The sequence below is a fragment of the Manacus vitellinus genome, unplaced genomic scaffold (genome assembly GCF_001715985.3).
Source record: "Manacus vitellinus isolate BGI_N305 unplaced genomic scaffold, ASM171598v3 scaffold_37_pilon, whole genome shotgun sequence".
NCBI lineage: Eukaryota > Metazoa > Chordata > Aves > Passeriformes > Pipridae > Manacus > Manacus vitellinus.
The window spans coordinates 3,146,697-3,170,689 of NW_021940517.1; the positions used below are offsets into that span (position 1 = coordinate 3,146,697).

Sequence of the window (23,993 nt, forward strand, 5' to 3'; positions counted from 1 at the left end):
CTTTTAGCTGGTGGGGAAGGTCATAATAACTGAAGTATTTGGTTATGTGAAAGGCACCTCTTTTAGGATGAAGTTGCTGCAACTGGTGACAGAAAAATTGGAGACAGGAAAACCAAAGGAGAAAGAGATCTGGGATAGAGGGATGACATGGACAGAAACACAGCTGTCTGCTGACCTGAGACAAGCTGGTGGACTTAGTGGTCAGTGGAGTATGAGGTGTGAAGATATGATGTGTAGATATAGCCAGTTTATAAGTTGATGTTATTTGCGGCAAGTGTTAAAGAATGCAGCATAAGAATAACATAAATCTTTAAAAGAAAAGATGTGTGTTGTCTGCAATCAGCTGAGCAACACCAGTTGCTCTTATCTTCTCATTCCACATGAGTGTGGTTTCATTGTAAAGCTATGGTACTAGGTCTTATCCACAGAAATAAAAATATGAGGACTTTAAGAGTTTGGTTTACATTTATTAAGACTTTATTAATTAAAACAATACACAACATTTAGTTAGTCATCTGCATGAAAGGGTGAAGTCAGACAGTCTTCCCTTATAAAGCTGAGACGTCAAAAGAGATTTTTACTTTTAAGACATTTGTATTATATTGGCCTTGAAATCTGTTCCATTACCATCTTTCTGGAGGTAATACATATTGGAATGCCCTTGGAGACATAGGAACTGGCCAGTTTGTTTACTTTGCCTCTATCACTTTGCCCCTGTTGGATTACATGTGTGTTTCTTGGGTCAGGGGTCCTCCACTTTCCTTCTTTGTAGCAGTAGGTGTCCCAGGGGAGCTCTTAGCCTCAAGGCATTCAACTGCTCCATATGTCACCATAGACAACACAAGCACAGACAATAAAATGTACAGTTTGATGTAAACTTGCAATTTGGTGCTATAACCAAAGGCGATGACAAATCCAAGTGACTCCCAGAGACGGTAATTTGCAAAGGCAGCCTCCTTGTGTTTCTCAAATAAAATGCCATAGAGTCCTGGAAGGAAGGAAGGAAGGACATGGCTTGTGAAGATTAAGCCTGCTACCATGTATTTTCTGCGAAGGGAATAAATAGATTGCAATGGGGAAGACAGACCCTCCCTCATACCTGTCAGAGAAAGGAAAATACAAACTTTGTCTTAAAATTTTTTGTGCCTCTGTGAATTATTATAAGTGAAATAATAGAGCCAACCAGACAAAATAGAGAATATCAGATAAAAGGGAATGAAAACATGAGGAAGGAAGGATGGGCTCTATTGAAGTGAGATGCCAGGAAGTTTATTTTTCAAAATATAAGCCACAAAAATGAAGGTTCTTGCACTGATGAACAAGTAAGTAAGGAGGAAGAGGAGATGTCCAGAACTGGTTTTTGACATTGTAGGGTCCCCATGTATAACTATTGAGAAAATCATACCAAGTCCTTGCAGGCTTTCACAGAACAGGCAGTTTTGACTAGGGACAACATGGTTCTCAGGGACTAAGATGCTCCCATACGTCACCAGTTTTGGGAAGAACTTGATTGTACCCTGCATGCACTGTTGACTTTTCTTCAAACTATTTCTTTCGCCTGCCTGAGAACATGCAGAGACTGTTTGTGTAAAATGCATGGCCCTTGTTTTCACCAGAACTCAGCCTCAGGGAGCCCCCAGGTGAGGCTCACACAGTGTCGCCAGTGGTGATAATGTCTTCTATTCATATGTGCCAAGTTGAGAGAAATAAACTGACCCAAAACACTTAAATCAGAAAGCTGAGAAAACTGCTACAATTGGGCTTGAATTTAGTATGCAGGGAAGATTTGCACCTCTGAGATAACCAGGTTTTCAGCTCCTGGATGGTTTGGCAAATAGAATATCCTCGATGCACACAGAACCCCTGGGTAGCAGCTGGAAAACTTGCTTGACATAGAGACTTAGTTAAACAGATCATTCTAATGCAGTTATGTTCACTGGGAAGATCCCACTGACTTTGATCAGTAGCACACCCACAAGTGGGAGTCAGGGTAGGATTCCCAGTCTCCAGGTCTGACTAGTGGAGCAGATAGGAAAGGGGGGAGACCTTGCTTTCCTCTGGGTGCTGAGCTAGCATCAGTTGTGATAAAGAAGGGGGCATTTCCTCTGACTCAACTATGGTGTGCAGGGAGGGAAGATAGGAATATCATGAACCTTGACTCTTCTCATCCACTTCTCTAACATCATATCTGTTTGAAATATGTACATTTAGCCAAAAGGCACAGAGGAGTACAAAGTTCTCTTAAAGTCTGGGTAGACTCAACTATCCCTTCAGTTTTGTTAGGTAGGGGGAGACTTCATTGGTATGTAAAAACCTACTGAATCCTGATGACTTCAAGGGGACATTTACTGAACTCTTTCAATTTACACATGATGGAAAATCTGGATAAGTCCATCACAAGTCCATCCCTTGCTATTTTGAAGCCTTCTTTTTCAACCAAAACAATGGGAGAATTGAGTGAGGATCTAGTCCAAAGTTCAGCTATAGGAAGGGCTGACCTGGCCGGGAAGTCCTCATTTTCAGGATACACATGTGCTCTTAGCTAGCAGTTACATAGGAGCACAATGGTGGTTTTGCCCCAAACCTAAATATTTGTCCTCGTCACAAACACTGTCAAGTGCAGTGTGGTGCAAATTGCCTGGCTGAAACTTCACCAGGACCTGCTGGGCTGGCTGAGTAGAGAGGCTGATAGGTCTGCATTTTTACAGTTCACTTCCATGGCAATTATCCTGCTTGTTTACCACTGCTCGTTTTCCTACTCCTTCCCCCAGTTGTAGTAGGCATGTGTACACGACAGGACTGCTGAAAATTATTTGAGCCCAGGTTTATAAACTCTTTAGACTCATTCATATCCTTTCTGAAGATGCACATCAGCCTGTAAAGAACTTGATTTTACTGTAATCTACCTGACAGCTCTGTGCTACACAATTGTTATACCAGAAGTGAAATTGTCAATGGGTAATAACAGCATCTATGCTCAAGTTAAACAAGAAAGGGCACTACATGCTCTGAAATGAAGCAGCTTTTATTGGAAATAAATTAGAGTGTCCATACATGAATGAAAACATGTTAGGAAGCCTTTATAAGGTGAAGTGATTCATCCACCATAAGCCTACGTATCCTCTAGGGGGTACTCGAGTATTAACTATTCACAGCAGCACAAAGTGAGCCATCTTTGATTACCACAGAATGCCTTAAGAATGTGGCACAATGCCATTGCATGTATTCACTGGTTAATCTATTGAAGCCCTATCAGCAGTCACGGGAGCTTACCAAGGGAAATACCACAGACTCTAGTCAGCAATGCTGTTTTGGAGGTCTTATGACCTTTGATGATGGGAATTTCTCATGTGATGTATATCTGTATAAAACTGATGAAGGGGAGAAGACATCTAGCCCCAAGTGGATATGTCAAACAAAAGATCCTGTTCTAGGATGCAGCATTGTGAGTTAATGTCACTGCACCTCTCTGTTAAGGTTTCATGTTATCACTCAGCATTTCATTGTGACAATGTGACAAAGCAAACTTTGTACAATTTTATAACTGGGAGCTGTGAAACAGCTGAATAAGGTACTAACAAAAAAAAAAAAAAAGACATTATGCAAGGAAAAGGAACATATGGGGTTTTTTCCAAGCTAAAACACAGGTGAAATTTTCACTAGTATCCTGTAGGAATCTAGGAATGGACATGACCTGTTACAGTGCAGTAATAGAGCGTATGTCTTGTCACATAGCTCCAGAGCTCACTCACCATTAAATAAGCATGAAACTGCCTATGTCTCATGTGGGGGTTTGGAAACTACAACCACTTCCCAAACACCTTCTCTAATACTTAGGTCCTCTGTACCTACCCCTTTTTTTCCTAATGAGGGCTTCAGGTACATCTTTATCAGGTGTGCAGGGACCTTACTGAGGAGATGTCCTTACTGAGGACATCTCAAATGTGTGTAAATCCTTGAAGAGAGGGTACAAAGATGATGGAGTCCAGCTCTTTTCACTGATGTCCAAGAAAAATGGACAAGAGGCGATGGGCACAAACTGAAATACCAGAGGTTTCCTCTGAACATAGGAAAATCATTTTACTTTGATGGTGAGCACTGGCACAGACTGTCCAGAGAGATTGTGGAGTCTCTCTCCATGGAAATAACCAAAAGCTGTCTGGACATGATCCTAAGTAAGTGGCTGTGCCTGGGTGGCCCTGCATGAGTAATGGGTTTGGACCAGCTGATGTCCAGGGGTCCCTTCCAACCCTAACCCCTTCTGCGATTCTGAAAGAAGCCCATTGTCTGAAGCAAGACTTTCTGGAAAAGACAGAAGCAGAACAAAGGGCAGGTCCTTTAGCCCAGTGGAAGACTAAGATATGGCTCTCAAGAGTGTTGAGAAGAAGCTTAGTGAGCAGTAAGAAAGATTGTGGCTGAAGAAGCAGGAAATGAATGAACGGTTTTACTTCAGAGAGAGCAAATCCTCACTGATGTTGTCCTTTCATGAACCTGAGTAATAAATGCACTGATTTAAAATTTTTCCCTAAGGCACAAGGCTCTGGGTTACAATGTGAGATGATGAGAGGGTGTCCCTTGATGTAAGTGCAAGCTCTCCTCTAGGGGATATGAGCTGGAGCTGGAGCTGGAGCTGCTGGCTGCTTGCTTCCTTGTGTGTAGAGGCAGGAATTCTACACATGCTTGAAAGGAGAGCACTGTCAGTGCTGGGCAATGGACTGCTGTGTTTTCCCTTTGGCTCTCTCATGACAGTTTATCTAGTGGGTGAAATCATCTTAACTCCTGAAACAAGCAAAGGCACCAAAGGGAGGGAGGCCGAGACACATAACCTGATGTGTGCCCAGAGGAGCTAGTTCTGCTACATGTATATTCCTATGGCATCTGCTAAATATGAATTTGAGATAGAGGAAAACAATATTGACGAAATAAGAGGCAAAATACAGGAGCAGAAGGGAGATCATTTAACTGTCTTACTGACCCAGACTATGGCATTGATTTAAAAAGACTGTAACTGACAGTCATGAGCAGACTTTACTTCAAGTCATCACAGACTAGAACTCTTTCTTGCCCTCTCCAGCACTTGAGAGTCTGGCTTTAGGGTCTGTAAGAGAACTTTAGTTTTCATTAAGGGATAAGTTTAAACAATCCCTTACAGAAGTCAGTTTGTATCAGCTCATTATATGAACTGTCAGTACATAATAATTAATTGCACTGTGTCACAAAGCAGAATATAAAAGACTGTAAGAATAAACCTAATGCATGAGATTAGAAGTCCAATGGCATACTTTCAGTAACAGGCTTCTGGGCTAAGAGTGTAAGAAATGAGGCAAGAATACAGTGATATTTCCCCCCAAAAGTCTTTCCGACTCTGGCAATCAAAGACGTAGGGACACTCTGAACTGGAGATTTCTTCTGGACCACCAGCCTTTAATAGCCCCAAAGAACATTTTCCCCTGAAGTGATGTAATTCCAACTGAAAAATATTTTTGGCAATGAATTCTATACTTTGATTATGCATTGGGTGAAAAATGGTTTGATTTCTACAAAGGCTTCTGTCTTCATCTGGTGCCACTAATTCTGTTTTTAAGAGAAACGTGAATTTCTAATCACCTTCTCCATATTCTTAATGACCTTACCAACTGGTTTCTGTACTTATCACTTGTCCAGGCTAAAGACCTCTAGCTTGTTAGGCTTCCTTCAAGTGGAAGTCTCCCATGATTCAGCTCCGTTTTATTGTCTTCTTATGCCTTATCACATTGGATTATAATTTTTCAAACTGAATGAATCAGAACTGTATGGATTTACTTGCTCGTATAATGTTTCTTTCTGTAGTTTTCTCCTTCAATTTTTTTCTAGTAACTTCTAACAGCTAATTTCCTTCTTCTTTTGTTGATCTTTGAGCTGATTTTTTATCCAGAGCGCTCTCCTTTATTGTAAAAGACAGACTAAATGTATAATTCTTCTAAGTTTCTAATTTTCTTTGAAATACTCCTCCAGAATATTTATTTTGAATACTCATTATCATCTGCTGCAGTATTCTTCTCTCTTCATCTTGGAAAAATTGGTTTTATGAGTATTTTTCTTACTTATTCCAAATGTGCTCTTATTTCTTCTACTTTCCCATGATTCAACATATTTCTTTTAGATGCTGTCTTAATGCCATTATCATTTTTATGCATGCATTGTTTTACAGATGCAAACATGCAGATTCTTATATCTCAAGAGAATACATTTCATTGCCAACAGGACTTACCATTAGTTTGTGTTTGCCAAACAGCATCGGATAGGCCCCAAAGAGCAGGGAATACAAAAAACACAGCGAGCTGCTTAGGATGAGGTTTCCACAGCAGTAGTGCTATTATACAGGCGGTGTTTGTAACTGTGGCTGTTGATTTAGAAAGAAAGAAGAGAAATATAGATGCAATTATATACAGGACAGATAGTGATAGATAATGCTTTTTTATTCTTCTCACAACTAGAGCACAAGGCAGTCTTAAAATCTTTCTGGTTCTTTGAGATTTGTGCTGACTGAGTTGATATCACATGAAATACAAGACAGTGCAGGCCTTTGAGAGTCTTCATTTCACAGTTCTGAGCAGTGTCCTGAGCTGAGAGATCCCTCAGCGCTGGCATGGCTGTTAGACCAAAGGACACGAACTGCCACTGAGTAGGAGAAGGGGCTGCTGAAAGACTTGCACTCACCATGTGAGGCATGTGGGAAGGGAGTGCAAAAACCCTTCTGCTCTCCTTGCCTAGTCCTTAAATGAGATTTCCATTCAGGGCCAGAGGAAACAATTAAGGATATCTAGAGGGTTTGGTGGTTTTTGGTCTTTCTTAAATATGCAAATTTTTTCTCAAGGCAAAATGAAAATTACCATCCCATACACAAGTCCTTAAGTTATTCTAGCCTGACACTCTGGCATATGACTTTATTTTTCTCCCTACTAGAACAAGTAGTAGAAATGGCACCAGGCCAACCTTTAAAAATTTTCCTGAAATTCTGCTGAAATTTCCAAATTTACCATTCCCCAAGACTCAGATCAACAGTGATTTTCTTTCACTCCATAAAGGTGAGGATTTTTCAGCCCAGTGGAGAAATCCTTCACTGTTATAGTGCAAGTCTCAAATTCTGCATTAATTATCACTGGTTGCATTAGAGCTATAAAGCATCGAGACTATTGGGCACTTTCTGCATAGATAATACCCTCAAAAGCATGGTGAACTTACATCACCAGCAAAGTGATGTAACGCAAAGACTTCAATTCAGTGCTTAATTGTGAACTGTGCTGCCTCTCTTCTCATGAATGAAGTTTGTGAAGTTTGCCTCCAGACTGGCTTTGGTATTAATTGATAGCTGACAGCGAGTTACCCCCCTGTGCATGGGGTGCAAGGGGTAGAGCACTGGTTCTGATCTATTACATGAGGTGATCAGTCATTCAAGAAACATTCACATACCTAATGCAAATAGAAGTTTTCTACCCGTGAACTGAGAGATCTTTCCGAAGAGCAGAGAGCAGAGGGAATTTACAGCTGCAAAGCAGATCATCACATAGCCAACGTACTGTATCCCTAGTGCACAGGTCACGTATGCCTGGAAGAGAAGAGGTAGTGGTGCTACATTATCTTCCGTGAAAATACACACCTAAAGTTCAAAGGTCTTAGCCTGAGTATTTGGTAAATAGCATGGACAAGATCAAAGGAGCAGAGCTGGAGAGTTTGCTGACAAGTCCCTGGTGTATTGATACAGTTGGTCTTCAGCAGCAATACTCCTAACCCAGGTCCCAGTCAGACTGATGCCATGCAAACAGAGCAACAACAAGCAGAACAAATCAGAGCACTGCATGCTATAAATAAAACTCCTGGAAGTAGCACTAGAAATTTTTTGCCATTCCCTTCATAGCCCAAGAGGTGAAAATTGACAGTTGAAACTATGGTCATTACAGAGCAGCTCCCAAGAAACGAAGAGGACCTCGTCTATAAGAGCATATGACCAGTGCAGGTGATCATGGAGTGCCTCTTTCAATCCGTTACAACATAGCAGCAAGTGTACTCTTCCATCTTCTTTGATGCAAGGTTTGAAACCTTAAGCATCAAAGCAGCAGCTCAGGAAGATTTCTCCCTTTCTTCACGTTTTTTTTCAACAAATGCATGGAGAACACACCTGCTGTGTGTCTTGATTTGCAGAGAAACTGGAGGAGCAGAGGTGGTTTTAATCATTTCAATCCATCAGGGTTTGGACCTATTGCACTAGTGACTGGTGAGGGCTTTCAGCCAGCCATGTTGAGGACTTGCTCTCTTACCGTAAAGGTTGTCAAAATAAAATACATGATATGTGTGCTGACTTGCACTTATACAAACTCTAGGGAAACCAGAAGGAAGGAAGATATAAAAGCTTTGCTGACTTCTGGCTTTTCTCCCAGTTTGTTATTTACAACAAGCTGAAGAGTTTGAACCTGTAGCTCTCTGCTGTGGCCTCCACTGGTGAGTTAAGCTCTCTACTGCACTCTTTTTGAGGCTGTTCCAAGGGACATATTTACTGCTGGCCTCTACTCTTTGAAGATGCCACTCAGAGTTCATTCAAGCAGAAGTAAGCAGTAATTTAGCAATCCACAAATCACCATTGAAAACATCTTCATTTAACACGTAAATATAGATTCAGATGCAATAGTAAGACGCAAAGACACAAAAAAAAGTCAGACAGAAATAGATTTCCGTTCTCATCCACACCTTTGTATAGTCACCAGAAAGAAATCCCTGTTCAAACCCACTGTACATTGTCAGAGGGATTAGAAGACACTGCCTTTTATCTTTAAGATGCTGGAAAGTTGCTAGGAATGTAGACCAAAAAGATGGTATCTCTGGTTTTTCTTTCTCAGTCTCTGCTTGATCAGATTTGATCTGGTCCAGAAATATAATAATCAGCAACACAGCTAGCACACCACTAGCTGCAAAAAAAAACAAAACAAAAAGTTCATGAAAAACTGAGGAATGCTGGAAGAATGATGGGAAGTTGCTTGCTGCTGTTATTGTTCTGACTTAATGCTTAGCACTCTGTGGGATACTTTGGCAGATGCCTCTGATTCCGTTTCAGTGTAAAGGCCATTTCTGTATAAACAAGAAGGCCTGATCTACATTCACATCTTCTGCATACAGCTGCACACCTCACAAATCCCCTCAGCTTAACTGTGACTGTCCTGTTGTGACAGCCGCCGGGCCAGCTGCGCGGCCGCAGAGGGTGATGGCTCACCCTTCCAGGGCAATCCAGGGGCGCGGGGATGGGGAGTTGGCCGGGAACAGCTCCCTCGGGAGCTATCAAAAGCCTTTAAATCAACATGAGAGAGGAATATTCACTTCTAGTGCCAAGTTTTTCCTGGCTAGGGGGGATCTTCTTTCGAATACATGGAAAGAAAAATAAATGCTGTCTTGGATCTCAGTATATGTTGTGCTTTTTCTTTTCCTTTTTTTTTTTTTTTGTTTCAGCTCAGAACAATGCTTCGAGTATGGAATATGTGCTGTTTTGATGATGATGGTGAGCAATTTTAGCTAACTTGAAAAAGATTGAAGTTACTTCCTAGCAGAAGCACCATATGAAAGAATACATAAGGTAGTTAATCAGAAAATGGTTTGTTGTTTGTGTAGTGAATCAATACAATTTTTTCATGTTACCGAGAAAATAAACTTGTCTCATATTATACATGAAACAGCCACAGATTCACAATTGATTGCTTCATTATGAATGCAGGGCATGATTATGTTTCCTCTCTTACTTATGCTGACTAGAATTCCATCCATGGAAAAGAAACAAGTAGAGTTCAGAGTAAGAGGAGAACCAGGCACCTCTTCCCATCCACACTGTCTGTTTAATGTGCTCCTATGTTATGTGCATGGTTACTGTCTCTTCTGTGAACTTTTAATGTCCAAATGCATCAGCAGATTTACAATAAACTGCCTCAATTTTTTGTTGTTTATTATTTTTCTTCCATGTCTCCTAGAATGAAATTGTATTCTCCAGTGTCCTGGTTCCCTACAGAGGCTGAGCTGTAAACTCTTCATGATGTAATTGCTGGTTCTGCCAGGGTGTTTATTAGTACATATGGGCTAATTGCAGGACTTATATGAGCGAGAGCAGGGAATCCACACTTTCAGGAAAAATATTCTAACAAATATGTCAAATGAATCAAGAGCAATCAGAGGAGATAATGACATGGCTTAAGAGTGGTTGGTATGAATGTAAGTAAAAACATTCACAGTCCCTGAGAAAACTCAACAACAAAGACTACGCTAGTATTGTCTCCACCCAAGCTGGGCAAAATATGTATTCAGTCACCAAATAGAGGACACATTTAAAAACGTCTGTGGATGAAATATTTAACTATTTGCTTTCCCTTGAGGTGGGAAAAGACATATCTTTTATTAAAAGTTTAAAAGAAAAATGAAACCCTACTGATGTGGGGTCAGTAGACAGCAGGGTTGCATTCATTTTACATGAGCAAAGCCTAAGGGAGCACTGTATATGTTAGTCATCAAATTTAAATTTAAACTTGTGAGACAAACTTGCCTTTAGCAGAAAGTCATCAGCTCCAGTACACTCTGGAAGGGAAATGGGGGGATATTCTTTACATTTTCTCACCAATTAGGAATGGAGGCTGGGGAAAGAGGAAGGGTTTGCTGCAGTGTCCTTGTCCCGTGAGAGCTGGCTCTGTGTAGATCACATGCACTCTGTTGGAGCATATAATAAATTCCATGCATCTGTCTCAGCACAGAGAATACATCTATGTTCAGAGACTGTGAAGATATTTTAATGGAGTCAAGGTGGCATATTGCCTTGCCAAATACTTTCTTTTATCCAGAGGATAACTTGTTTTGAGCTGGATACTTTTCGAAATTTCCTCACTCAATGAATCTCGGCACATCTATTTGTCTTTCCAATTTTTGATGGCATCAGCCTTCCCTCTCTTTGATTCTTTTCTAGCCTTATGCAAGGGAGGTCTTTAGCAGCCGTAGGTAGTAAATGGGAGCCAATTAGCAAATGCCAATTTGCCTACTGCTTCTCTTCAACTTTGCCTTTCACACCAAGGTATTCAAGCAGGCAACTAAGAGTTGACTGCAGTTGTGAAGTGTCAGCAGGGGTCCAAAAACCTTCCCTCAAATGACTGCTTGTTCTGGGAGCTGTGGTTCAGGTCCATCTCTAAATACAATGTAGTTCTTGTGCTAAAACTTCTTTATATATGGTAGGACACCAGTCAGTTCTGATAGGCATCCCCACTTGACTAGAAGTTGGTGAGTTCAAGTACTGCTATCTGGGCTGCTCTTACCATCTTGGACCTCTGCATGCATATAAATTTGCCCTATGCCATCAATAACTAGATCACTATTACTGGTCCTGACAATAGTGAATTTAAAACCATCTCATGCATAACTGGATAAGCTGCTGTAATCCTGTAATTGCAATGTGGGCATACTTTTGAGTCTAGTCTGTAGAGGAACACTGACTTTGGGTGAAACAATGGGGTTACCACACTGGGCTTCAACTTTATTTCAGGTAAAAAATTTAAAGAATGTCTTGCTCCTTTAGATAAAAAATTATACAGCTCTGGCATAAAACATTTGAAGCTAGAAAGGAGTTGTTTACAGGTCTCACATACCTTATTTCCTTTTAGCAAATTGGATTGAAGAACAAAGTCAGAAACTTAATCTGCAAAGTCATGCTAGATTTCAGAAGTACTAGATTCCCCATCAGTGATATTGCTTACAGATTGTGCGTATTACTTACCAGTGTAAACACCTAGCAGTGTGTAGATTAAGGAGTGGGATGGTTTCGCTGAATCAGTGGTGTTAGTGGTATCAGCCAGGCAGTTGTATGCTCCACAGCATGCCAGGTCTTCTTCTGAGATTTCCACTAATTCAGTAAGAACCAAAAGAAAGGCAGGTCAGTGAAGAGATCAGATAACTGCACACTATACATAAGGATATAAAGAGATGGGAATCCAGTGCTCAGTGATTGGTCCCCATTTCAAATCCTTCCTGATTAGAAATGATTAACTTCAGAATCCCAGTTTAACACACAAATATTTGATTTAACAGAAGCAGTAGCTTCCGACTTAACACTGAACTGATGGTTACATGGAAATAAGGACTAAAATTAAAGGTTAAAATCTGAATGCAAGCTCAATTTGCAGTATTCAAAGTTCCAGTGCATATCGCTACATCTTAGTCATAACACCCCATGAAACAGGTCCCTTAGTTTACACTGCCACTGAACTGATGGTCCACAGTTCTTACAGCCATTGCACATTATCCCTCTCCAGATAATGTCTGTATATGTTATAGGAACAGAAACCACTTCAAGACATCTTTTTGTTTTATAAATTCAAATTACGACTACCCAGTAATGCAGTCTTCCAAGAAGTCTGCTTTTCCTGGTTTTATTATTTTATTACTGGCTTTATAAGTTTCTGAGAACATACCTTAAACTAGATCAGTTCGGCAGGGTTTGGAGTAAGACTTTTGCTTTGTTCAATCTTACCAGTGTTGTGCTGGTCATACATCAAAGCCACACACATGTGCTCACACACACTGTGTGTCACCATGACACCATGCCTACTTCCTCTTGATAAAAAATAAATACTAATCCAAAGTGTAAGCCTGAATAAGCTGTGTAGTGGAGAAGGATGATCAAAAAGCCATACAATTATTTTAATGCTTTCACTGCAGAATTTGTCATTGGTCCAAGCACAATAAAGGGCAGTACACTTGTACCTTGGCTGAGTCCTTAAATAAGAGTTGATCTGTAATTTTTCAATTAAGGTTATTGCATAAGTATGTTTAGTGTGGTTTTCCTTGTTGCTTGCAATCAAAGCTGCTGCAATGTGAATCAGCTGTTCAACTAGCTTCATAAACAACTTTAGGTTTAACACCAGATAAAATTTAAGAACGTAAAGAAAATCATTACCTTATTATAGCCACTGGCTAGTGCTGTAGACCTTCAGCAAAAATTGGACAATCAGACCCTCAGCAAAATTAACATATGGAAAAGATGAGTCACACTAGTGAAGTGTGGAAATGTGTAAAACAAGTTTTTCATCTGTTCATGAGTCATCTGAAGATGCACATGCAATTAGTGATATGGAAGGTGCAAGGTAGGGTTTGCACTGTTTCTCTGGAATTAAGGCTGCAATATTGATGAGTGAGAAAGCATGACTTGTAATTTACCCTGAGTATTGTCTTCTGTTGTAGTATTGCTTCATGGTGTAACTTTGCCATGCTTCCTCTGGATGCAGTGATGCAGGGAATTTGTCAAGTGTAGGTATATGTCTGAATTCTATGCATTTTGATTCTGAAGACAAATGCTACATCTTTCTGACTGCTCAGTGAAATTGTACATTTTAAGTATATGAACAGTATGGATGGATACCTTTGTTGCAATGTCAGAGGAGAGAAAAATATGGGAGAGGTTGGAGATGCTTACTCTCTCACCTCTGCAAAGAAGCTCCCTCTAGATTAAAGCTGAGTCTCACTGAGAAGGCGCAGCAGAGAAGCTTATGGTATAACTGCTCATCACTGCTGTGAAGGTATGCAAGGCCTTTGACTTTGAGAGCTGTTCACAGCACATCTCCCAGGAACACTGCATTTTCTGAAATTCTATATAATTGATTAAAAAAATAAGTAAAAGAAATTCTTTAGAATTTGGAGGAATATCCTCAGATGTAAAACTAGAAAGGGATTTACAAGACAAAAAAAGTAGAGGTTTAGTCCTCTTATTAAAATGATGTGTGCTGTGAGGCAGAGGAGAGTAAAACGGTTGCAGTCTGTGCAGACCCCACAGCTGCACCACAGCCTCTGCCCTGCAAGCGAAATCAGAACAGGCAGTCCCTCCCGAGATATCACGTGGCTCAGTGATCAGGTCAGCAGGGCTCCACTGCACTTTGAAAGCAGTTCGTTAGCATTCTGCTCTAATGGTGTTTCATCTGTAGTTATTTGGGTTTAAAGGAAGCCTGATTCTCCAAAAGTATCACACCTTGTGACAACTACTTTGCCATAAAGCCAAGGATTCAAAGATTAAAACCCCATGCCAGCTCCCTGATATTTAGTTTTAAACTAGTACCTGTTTGAATACTCTGCTTAATTGAGCCAGGGAAGAGAGGTAACTTCCTGCTACTTATAGTAGAATGTATATGGAAAGTCCCTGTTATGACTTTGACAGGATAAGGAATGCACGGGAGACTGCAATGATAATATATCGTAGCATTTTGAATCTCTAAGGTGGCATCCAAGTATTAATTTATCTTCACAACTGCCCGTTTAAAGCTGACACCAATTACATGCATGGGAAATGAGGGCACTGCTGTTGAGTGATTTCTTCAAGCTACATCGGCATCTGCTGTCTGAGCCTGAAATACAGCAGAGGAGCCTGGGCACACAGACTCCTGCCAACAGCTACTGCTATTTCTTCTTGACAGTTCTGTAGAGCACTCATTTTCAGCAAGCACCAGCATCAGCTTGACTACTCTTGAATGTTTAAAAGCATACCAATTCAATACTACAAACTTTGCGAAAAGGTTGCTTCATGTTTTGCCTTTTGTTTTAATCCACTTTAAATAGAAGTTAGATGTGAAAAACTGTCACTTCCAGGAGCCTATCCATGCTTTACAACACAGGGGTGGAATTAAATCAGAATTCAATAGACACCTATTTTTGAGCTATTTGTCTGAACTCTTTTTATGGCTGACGAAGAGTTGATAGAAAATGGACACTTTCAGAGAGCAAAGCAGCCCATTTATTTCATACATCTATCTTCAGATGAGCTAACTCACATCTGAAGTGCCTATTTCCACTGCCTATGGAAGCTCAGCTGCAGAAATTTACCTTTTACCTATCTAGCTGAAATTTATAGAAAGAAGTGCCAAAATTTTAAAATATATTTTACCTTTGGTGGAAGATTGGCTAAATATCAAGGATGAGGTAAGATTTCCCCAGACGCCAGAGGACTGAAATACCAGAAAGAAGACCCCAAAATATTGGTTGATAGCGTCTTTTGCATTTTTTCCTGCTTTCTCAGCATAAGAAGTGCCAGCAATGGTGAGGTAAGTGCATTTGGCAGACCAGAGTGGTGCTCCTCCTAAGCCCAGGATCACAGATGTAGGGATTAGTGTGTACCTGCCAAAGAACACTTTATTTAGCATAGCTGTTGTCCATTAGCATAATGATAATTTGTCCTAAGATTCAGAGGCAAAAATAGACATCAAAGAAATAGATTTATCCTTTGTATGACACAATAAATCTGTTACATGGAATCCAGAAAAGGCCAGTCTTACGAAGTTTGGGATGTGCAAGCACTCCCAGCTCTGTCAGGGACTAGACCTAAGCTAGGCTGGCTAGGTCTTTGCTCATGTGCCTTATCTTCTTCTAACTGAGAATTACATTGTACCTGCACTTCAGAAGATGGATCACAACAACTTTCCTCCAAAGAGCTGCAATCCCTGTCTCTGGAGAGTGGAAGTTGTTCATCCACCTCTGAAAAGGCAGGGCAAGAGCTACCCTCTTCCTGTGGACCTCTTCTCCCAGGACTACTGGCTGGAAGATAGCCTTCCTTTCAATCTTTTCAAAAACAGTCCTAAAAGTAATTTGGCTTTTAAATGAAATTTCTAATTTTTTTCCCAAAGGGAAATCTCTGCTACAAACATGAGTTAGAGAAGCAACTTCAGATGGGTGAATGATGTATTCATTCTGATTTTTTGCACATTTTCATCTCTTGGTTCACCTGCTACTGGATTTATTTATCTCTATTTCTTGCAGGTAGCACTTTTGCATCCAACTTTCTAATATGCAACACAGAGGTAGAGTAGGAATTGAGAAAGAAGAAGTCAGAATTTTGCCCTTACTTATTTTGTTCAAACACAGTAGACAGAGTTAAAGTATTTAAATTGTACCAGCTAGCATAGAAGTTCCCTAAGGAGAATGCAATGTAGCAGCACATAGAGATTGCAATGGTCCACTTGCAGCCCAGCTTCTTGATGAGGACTGGAGGGAGGAACATAGACGATAAGATGAGTGCAGCATAGAGAATGCTTAGGGAAGCAACACCCAGGCCTTCTTCTGAGTTGAGACTGCTCTGCATGGACAAAAACAGTGATTGAGACAAATTTTATCACAGGCACATATTATTATGGTGTACAGAGAGTGGCTTCAGGTAGAAATGGAGAGATGCAGCATCTGGGGCTGGGTGTTACTGTCTCCTTTCCCCACAGCAATCTGATTATGGATTTATGGTTTTCCTCACAATGACAGAACAGTTACGAAAATACGACACAAAATCAGTTGAGGATTTCTCAGATTCAAAGCTTCAGTAAGTCAGACCTTAGATTTGATGTAATTTTTTTGAGTTTCTCTTTGAAAACAAGTTAAATGAAGGATAGTTTCTTTTCCTGGCCCTCACTTGTTCACAGAATCAGAGAATATCCTGAGTTGGAAGGGACCCACAAGGATCAGAGTCCAACTCTTAGCCCTGCACAGGACTATCCCTGAGAGTAACATCATGTGCCTGAAAGTATCATCCAAACGCTTCTTGAACTCTGTCAGGCTGGTGCTGTGACCACTTCCCTGGGGAGCCTGTTCCAGTGCCCAACCACCCTTTGGATGAAGAACCTTTTTCCAGTATCCAACCTAAACACCCCCTGGCACAACTTCAGGCCATTGCCTCAGGTCCTGTCACTGATCACCACAGAGAAGAGATCAGTGCCTGCCCCTCCTCTTCCTCTCGTAAGGAAGTTGTGACTGCAATGAGGTCTCCCCTCAGTCTCCTCTTCTCCAGGCTGTGGAGTGATCAAGTGACCTCAGATGCTCCTTCCCCTCCAGGCCCTTCATCATCTTCGTTGTCCTCAGGCAGGCAGGAATATCCTCAGATCTGCATTGTAAGGCCTGATTTAGCAACAGTAGAAGATTCTTTGCTTTAAAGTACAGGTCTGATAATTTCTAAATTCTTCAGAGATCAAGGTTCGATATCCTAATATGCTCACAGCAGCCCTTTGTAGTTGGAGGTAATTGATTCAGCCACATTTTGACAAGGGAGCAATAACTGATCTAACCAGGTGTTACAGTTTTATGCTCAAAGTAGTTCTTGTCTTGATACTGTTAAAGTTGAAATGAGAAGATCAAGTTGGGAGTGGAACTGACTTGCAGCTTCTTGGGTTTATCTTCCTCTGCCTCATTAGTCTCCCCAACTCACATGTCCATCCAGTTTTGGGGATATTTTTGCATAACTTCTCTGAACTCAGAATTTGACAAAGTCAGCAATGAGAAGATGTTCCAGAAGAGGAGAAGAGAGAGGCACAGAACTAGCAAGGACCTCTTCCTGAAACGAGATCAATCTCTTGCTATTGTAAATAAATGCATCATGTTATGTGTCAAGTTCCACCTTTAAGGCATACAGATTCCCACTCCAATGGGAAAATCCAATCCAATTGACCATGGTCATATGTTAATATCCTGCCTAAAGTTACTTATGAGTAGTTTATATCCATTTACTAGAAATGAGGCCAACAGAGTCTTCTAATCTGAGAAGTTTCTCCTTGTGTTTATCTACTCTGAAGTATTCATAGACAGCAACAGTAACCCTCAGTCTTTCATTTTGGTTAAACAAATGTGCTATAATGGTATCCTGAGTGTTCAAGTCATTTTAGAAAGTCATCTCTGCTACTATGTCTTAGGATGTTAATGCCACTACAAACCACAACTGCCTTTCATTTAAAATAATATCTTTTATGATCCCAGTAATTACTATATTATTTTATACTTTAATTATTTAATGGTTTGGGCATACATTTTTATTATTATATAATGACGTACAATAATAATAATAATTATAAACCCATAGCAATTTAGAAATATAAAAAAAAAACCTTTCCAGAAACTGAATTTGTTTTCCGTTTTTCAATATCTTCTTTTGAGCAAAATCTCAGGTAAATTTGTTTTTATTCAAACAACTTTGTGAATCTGAAGAAGTATTATGCCACAAGCATTCAAGCTATTTGAGAAACACTAGAATAAAATGTTTAGTAAATACTATGAATCTGAGTGAGGAATACTAACCTGCAGCAAGTTAATGTCCTAACCCACCTCATAGAAAATCTTGTGCATATCCTGCTCACAGAGACATGGAAAGATGGATGTGTTTCCTACTGCCAACTGTTCTGATGCCCTTCCAGGCCAACTGTCCAGGCTAACCAATGGGAGATTCCCACTTACCTGTAGACTTTGGAGTCCTCCGTAAGCAGTAAAGAGGAATAAAAATCCGAAAGAAATGACCAAAACATTCTTAAGATTCCTTTCCATGTTGTTTCATAGAAGACAAAAGGTCTGCTGGTGGGCAGAGCTGATCCAATTATTCCAGGGGATGATTCGAGTTGGAGAAAAACAGCTTGTGTCTTGCTGGAAAAGGTCACTTCTTTCTGTGTTTGTGAAGGAAAGAGTTGTTAATTATTTGAAGACTGGCCAGTGAACTTTACTTTTATTTGTACTGAAAACGTGTTATGGAGTTGTTACTCATTCACATGTTGTGACTCCAGCAATAGCAGTTGCCCCTGAAGGACACCTACATGTTTTATTAGATAGGTATATAAGTCACTTGCAACACTTGGACCAATGTGAGTATTGCAGTTGTACATTATATGGCTCTCTACTACAAGCAGCACAGAAATAAAAAAATGCAAGCAGTGAAATTGCTTTCTGGCAGAAAGATATACTAATCCATAAAGGGCAAAGATTAAACCATTGTGCTGAAACCTCTATTAGGCCTATTGCTTAACTAAGGTTACAAAAGCATACTAGGAAATGAGATTGTGTTACAGTGCTGTCTGCATACACCAGCTCTGTAGCTGTGCAGCACAGAAAACCAAGGCTGCTGGCTGCTTTGCAGGTGAGAGGGTCTTCATTCATGGGGAACACCTTGGCTTTGGTCTTTGAAATTTACCAAGTCATAGTCATGAAAATAATTTTTCTCCACCTTTCTCATCTACTCAAAAGCCAAGAAGAAAGCCGATTGAGCAGATAAATGAAAAAGCAACTTCCCCTCCCCTTCTCTGGCCCTAAGCCTGGCAGAGTGAACAAGACCCTTCCTGCAGCTGTGGCAGAGGAGGGATTTGAACTTTGGATCAAAGTGGAATCCAAGAAAGTCCATGGTATAATGTAAAAAGATTCAAGTGGAGATGGTCTGTAGGGTGTCCATAATGTTCATCGGGAATGCACAGCTAAGACTTGGTCCAAATCCCACTAGATGGCACAATTTTGCTTCCCAAGGGGGCATCTGAGGGTGAGGGGAGGAAACGTTAATGCATTAACTCATTTAATACAATAGAGGTCACAGGTAGTTTCTGCTTTGGAGAAAATTGCAGTATGTGCCTTTTCATTTTCTTCTTTTGTCTTATAATCTTGAATGAAGTAATGCAGAAAACATAATCTTTTAATACTCCATTGTTAATGTTTCTTCTTTGTTGCAAATCTGGATGGTGGCTTTTTATTTTGCAGGCCACTATGCACAACCAGCAAACACTTTGAATTAGATCATAATGATGCCCTTTTTTGGCAGTGTTTGTAAGCCTCTACAAGGCACTTAGATCTTAAACTGGTGGTATTTTTCCCCATCTTTTTAGGTTTATGGACCCTTGCAATTTTCAGGTGAAAATATTTCACAAGACATTTGCACCTGGCGTTAACATGATTGTTTCTGCTTCAGATCCCTTAGAAAAAGTCTGCCAGATTCTACAGATTTGCAATCAGAGGTCTAAAACTGCTGGAAAAATGATTGAGAATATGTAGGAATAATGCTTATCCTATCAGCTGTTGTAGCAAAGGCAAGAACCAGAAATAGTGCAAAGAGCACTCAGTTATAAAAGCCTTTATTTCAGTTCTTTTTCTTGACACTAGCAGTAATAAAAACAAAGCTTTAAAAAAAATTAACTGGACACTATTTTTAAAATGCAGTGTTGGACAGGTTATCTGATCAGCACTTCTGCTCTGAAGGAATTCTTAACTCCTAATTCAGTCACGTCCTCTCAGCAGTGCAATACTGGAGCGTATATGGGAGATGGTGCTTTTTTTGTATGTGTGGTTTTTTTCTCTTCTTTCCACTGATCAAAGGCATTTCAGCCTGTTCCACATCCCTTGCCCAGGGGTTATCCAACTGACTGGTCCCAAGCCCCTCCTTAGGAATGTGCAGAGTCCTTCACCAAGGAAATCTGATAAGGCGAAGGATCTTTTCCTTTGGTACCAGGCAGCCAAGGCTCCAGCAGACCTGCTGTGTATCACACTTGACACCTCTTTCATTCTTTCTGCCAGTCTAACTAAGATTAAGTGAGAGATCCTCAGGAGCTGTGCAATGCATTTGAGGCTTAGCTTTCTCACAGAAGACTGCAGCCACTAAGCTCAAACAGCCTTGCAGAGCACTGCCCCAAATATAGGAGATAGAAGAGGCTGGTTAAACTGATGACTCCCTCCCACAGCCAATTACATTTGTTTTCCAGTGTTTATTCTCTCAGTGTAAATGAGGGCAGTCTGCTCAAAAGATTATAGCACTAGGGGTTAATCTTTGGGAAGTTTTGTTCTTCATGATTATCTTTTCCCTATTTACTCTATTCTGGTTAAATACATTGTTTAGGTAATTATTTTAACTGCAGAACAAAACCACAACGCCTAGAATACTCATCAGAGGATTTTCTGTCTTAGGAGGCTTTTAATTGGTTAGTTCCTTGGTGGTATACAGTATCCCTTGAATCTACCTGTAGAAAGGTTGACTGCCTATACAGCACTTACTTTCTTTCTGAAAGTCTGGCCATGTTGCTCTCTTCTTCTCCTCCTCCTTCATCTGCATTTGTGCCCTGCCTATTTTGGAGTTGAAGCAGGAATGACTAAATGTGACATGTGTCTTGCAAAGCTCTGCCATTCTGACAGGGGCTTTGGAAAATACAGGCTGTTACATGTTGAGAGATGATCACAACTGGGATGTGAGATCCATAATGCTGAGCTGAACAGATCAAGCAGTAAAAGCTGTTTTCTCACAGGAAGGGGGTTGGAAGGGAGCTGCCAGTCAGTGAACTCATTTTGCCCACAAAGTTGGAGGAAAATAATTTTTGTTATTTTCTCTCTAGAATTGTGAGTTGGTCCTGTTTGTCTCTAAAGGCATCTCACCCTCCTCCAATATTTCAGGTCTCTTTTCCAAATTTCCTGTATTTCCCATCTGTCCTTTCAAATACTTCTTTTTCATCATGCAATGCATCTACAGATACTGTCCTTTCATCTGTTCTCCCAGGATTGTCTCTACATGCTAGCTGCATAGACATCAGTTTGCCACTTCTGTCTGAATTCTACCTGCTGATGTCCCCCGTCTTTCTCTGGAGGCACCAAACTGTCTATCTCAATCTTCCTTTATGTACTTGATGTATGCTGTCCTTTCTTCCTTCCTTCCTGCTTTGCTGTTCCTGAGCCATCATCCTGCCCGTGTCTCACTGTTTCTCCCTTCTCACCTCATCTCCTGAGTGCCAGCAGACTTCTTGATTCTTAAGGGAGTGACCTGAAATCTGCTGGTTGAGTTCCCATCTCACAGATTGCTACACTACTTTTAGCCTTGCTGGTTGTAAGGTCTCTCTCTCTCCTCCCTTAGCACTGCTCTTAATTTCTGACGACACCCTTTTCCTCCAGCTCCACTACCTATTCCTTAAAGAGGAGGAGGAGAGACACCTGGTCTTCTGGGCTGGAAGCCAGCTCATGGTAGAAAGGTGACCAAATGGAAAAAAATCAGAGAGGGTGCAAGCTTGAATGAAATTGTGACTTTTTTATCAGTAGGACCATGTAGGAGACTTTCCCTACAGGACACTTGCCTGCTCTGTTGAATGCAGCTGTCCAAATAATCAACATTGTCTTTATAAAACAGAGAGGACTCAATTTATGACAGGATGATGTGATGCCAGTCCAGACTCACTCATAAACTTTTATGAGCTGGAGAAACAGTTCCTTAAAGTGTTGGGCTTCTTGTAGATGTTACTCGCTTCCTGAGATTTGCATCAGTTTTGGCTGGAGCTTTCAATGCGTGAACGCATGTATGAGAGTGTTCACAGATATTAATTCAAGACTAGGGAGAGATGCAAGCATGCTGAAGGTAAGTCCCTGCCCTGTGTAGTAGGCAACCTCCCTGCAGAGGACAGGTAAGGAGATTGGCCTCTCCAGGCTGACAGCTGCCTGGGAACAATCCTCTGTTTCTCCACCAGAGTTGTCTTGCATTCTTTCTCTTATAATAAAGTTCTTTCATCTGGTTCAGACTCAGCCCAATCACATTTTTCCTTCTTAAAACTGTTGCCTGAGCACTGACATTATACATGTGCCTTGCTCTGCATTTTGGATGTTTTGGAATAGCTACAGTAATCCCATTTCTAAACTAGCAACTGTGACTCAATTGGTAAGGCTTAACACTCTGCTAAGATAAACATGCCACTGTTGTGATCTATGCTTTATAATGAATGGGTAGGGAGGTGGATCCTGCATATGAACAATGGACTTTTGTATGGCAGTGGCTCTGAAGTCTTAAGAGCTTTTTACTGGAAACTGCTTGACTTCATACTGGTTGTTCTCATAAGCATGCATCAGAAATTCCTTACACACACCCATGATGTGCCTGGGAGGATGGGTCTCTGTCAGCAAACCAAATCATGTACATTTTCACCTTTCCTTTTCGGTTCAGAGATGGCTGCTCATGTTATTAATGTCCACTATCAAGCCAGCACAAGAGAAGCTCCATAGTGGTCAGTCAGGAAGCCCCTGCTTTTTAAAAGCTGTCATCTAAAGATTCATGATGAGTTTATCAGCCTGTAGAAATAAAAAGAAAAGGAGAATGGGGCTTGATTCCAGAGAGCAGCACTGCATATTGGTTTAGACATCCTGGGATGTGGATGTCCTCACCTCCAGTGCCTTTCATTTGTCCACTGGTTGCAGCCATGACTGGAGACTGACATAAGAGGAATATTTACCACCTATTTACCACCCATTTTCCATCGATGTAAATATCTACCGTAGAGAAAAGGGAAAGGTAGTATGAGTCTCTTCCTCTGCAAGCCTTGCTCCTACTAACTTTTGCTTTTTTTCTCTGAATATCCTACAACCACATATAACAGCAGGAGCTACCAAGCTGCAGAAGTTCAAGCAGGGGCTCTTGAGAGTGAAATATTAAAAGAAAGAGGCTGTACAGGCTGGTATGAAAGAAAGGTGTTCTTATTGGCAAAATAGAAGATCTATTAGAATTAGTCAGAATATGCAATCCTGCAGAAAATTTTGATGATGAAACTTCTTCCCTATCCCAGTAGATACCACCAGGTCCCTGAGGCAGGTGATTACCTGTTTTACCTGACCTTTTCTGCAATACAGATGCCTTCCCTTGCCTCAGCATCAGTAAATCATACAGCCATGCAGGACACTGTTTCTCTACCAGCTGACCCTGACCCTCTTCCTCTGCCTTCTCCCTCCAATCTTAGGCCCATTAGTCTGCATATCCTTACATTCAAACAAACGAAATTACCTTTTCCAGTGGCTTCCTGTACTTTGAAATTATGGAGCTAAGATAGACCTCCCTGGAAACAGGTACTGGAGTCCAGCTGGGGAACCTCTTGATGGTTGCTGCTCTGAACAAGCTGTGTGCTTCTAATCCGGCACTGACCTTTACGGAAACCACCCTAGTACATTCATGAGGGTTGCAAAATGCCTATCCTGTCCTTGTTGGGAAATTCATCATTTTCGTCGGTCCCGCTGTAAAACTTGACCGGAGAAGCAAACAGTATCTAGGAAGACAGGACACATACAACTCCACCTCTTGCTTCTCATCTGAAATAATAGTAACTACCATTTTGTTTGCACTCTTGCTTGCATATTCACTTACTGTGAAATGTAATATTTTACCAAACTGCTCCCGCCTCCAGAGAAGTATCAAGATTGTTAATCAGAGTTACTCAATCCATTTA

General features: G+C 40.8%; 1 protein-coding gene across 2 annotated transcripts; it reads right to left on the reverse strand.

Moving 5' to 3' along the window:
* Positions 1 to 519: 519 nt before the first annotated feature.
* Positions 520 to 23,668, reverse strand: UNC93A (unc-93 homolog A). Of its 2 annotated transcripts, XM_008923590.3 has the most exons (9): positions 23,555 to 23,668; positions 18,241 to 18,443; positions 15,927 to 16,108; positions 14,924 to 15,153; positions 11,771 to 11,896; positions 8,725 to 8,942; positions 7,453 to 7,588; positions 6,251 to 6,382; positions 520 to 988 (listed from the first exon to the last, which is right to left on the reverse strand). In XM_008923590.3, the coding sequence occupies exons 2-9, from the start codon at positions 18,325 to 18,327 to the stop codon at positions 723 to 725; spliced, it is 1,377 nt and encodes a 458-aa protein (XP_008921838.3). In that variant the 5' UTR covers positions 18,328 to 18,443; positions 23,555 to 23,668; the 3' UTR covers positions 520 to 722. The 2 variants fall into 2 exon arrangements, with proteins under 2 accessions (XP_008921838.3, XP_017932863.2); XM_018077374.2 differs by lacking the exons at positions 15,927 to 16,108; positions 23,555 to 23,668 and having other exon boundaries at positions 18,241 to 18,463.
* Between the last annotated feature and the right edge of the window lie 325 nt (positions 23,669 to 23,993).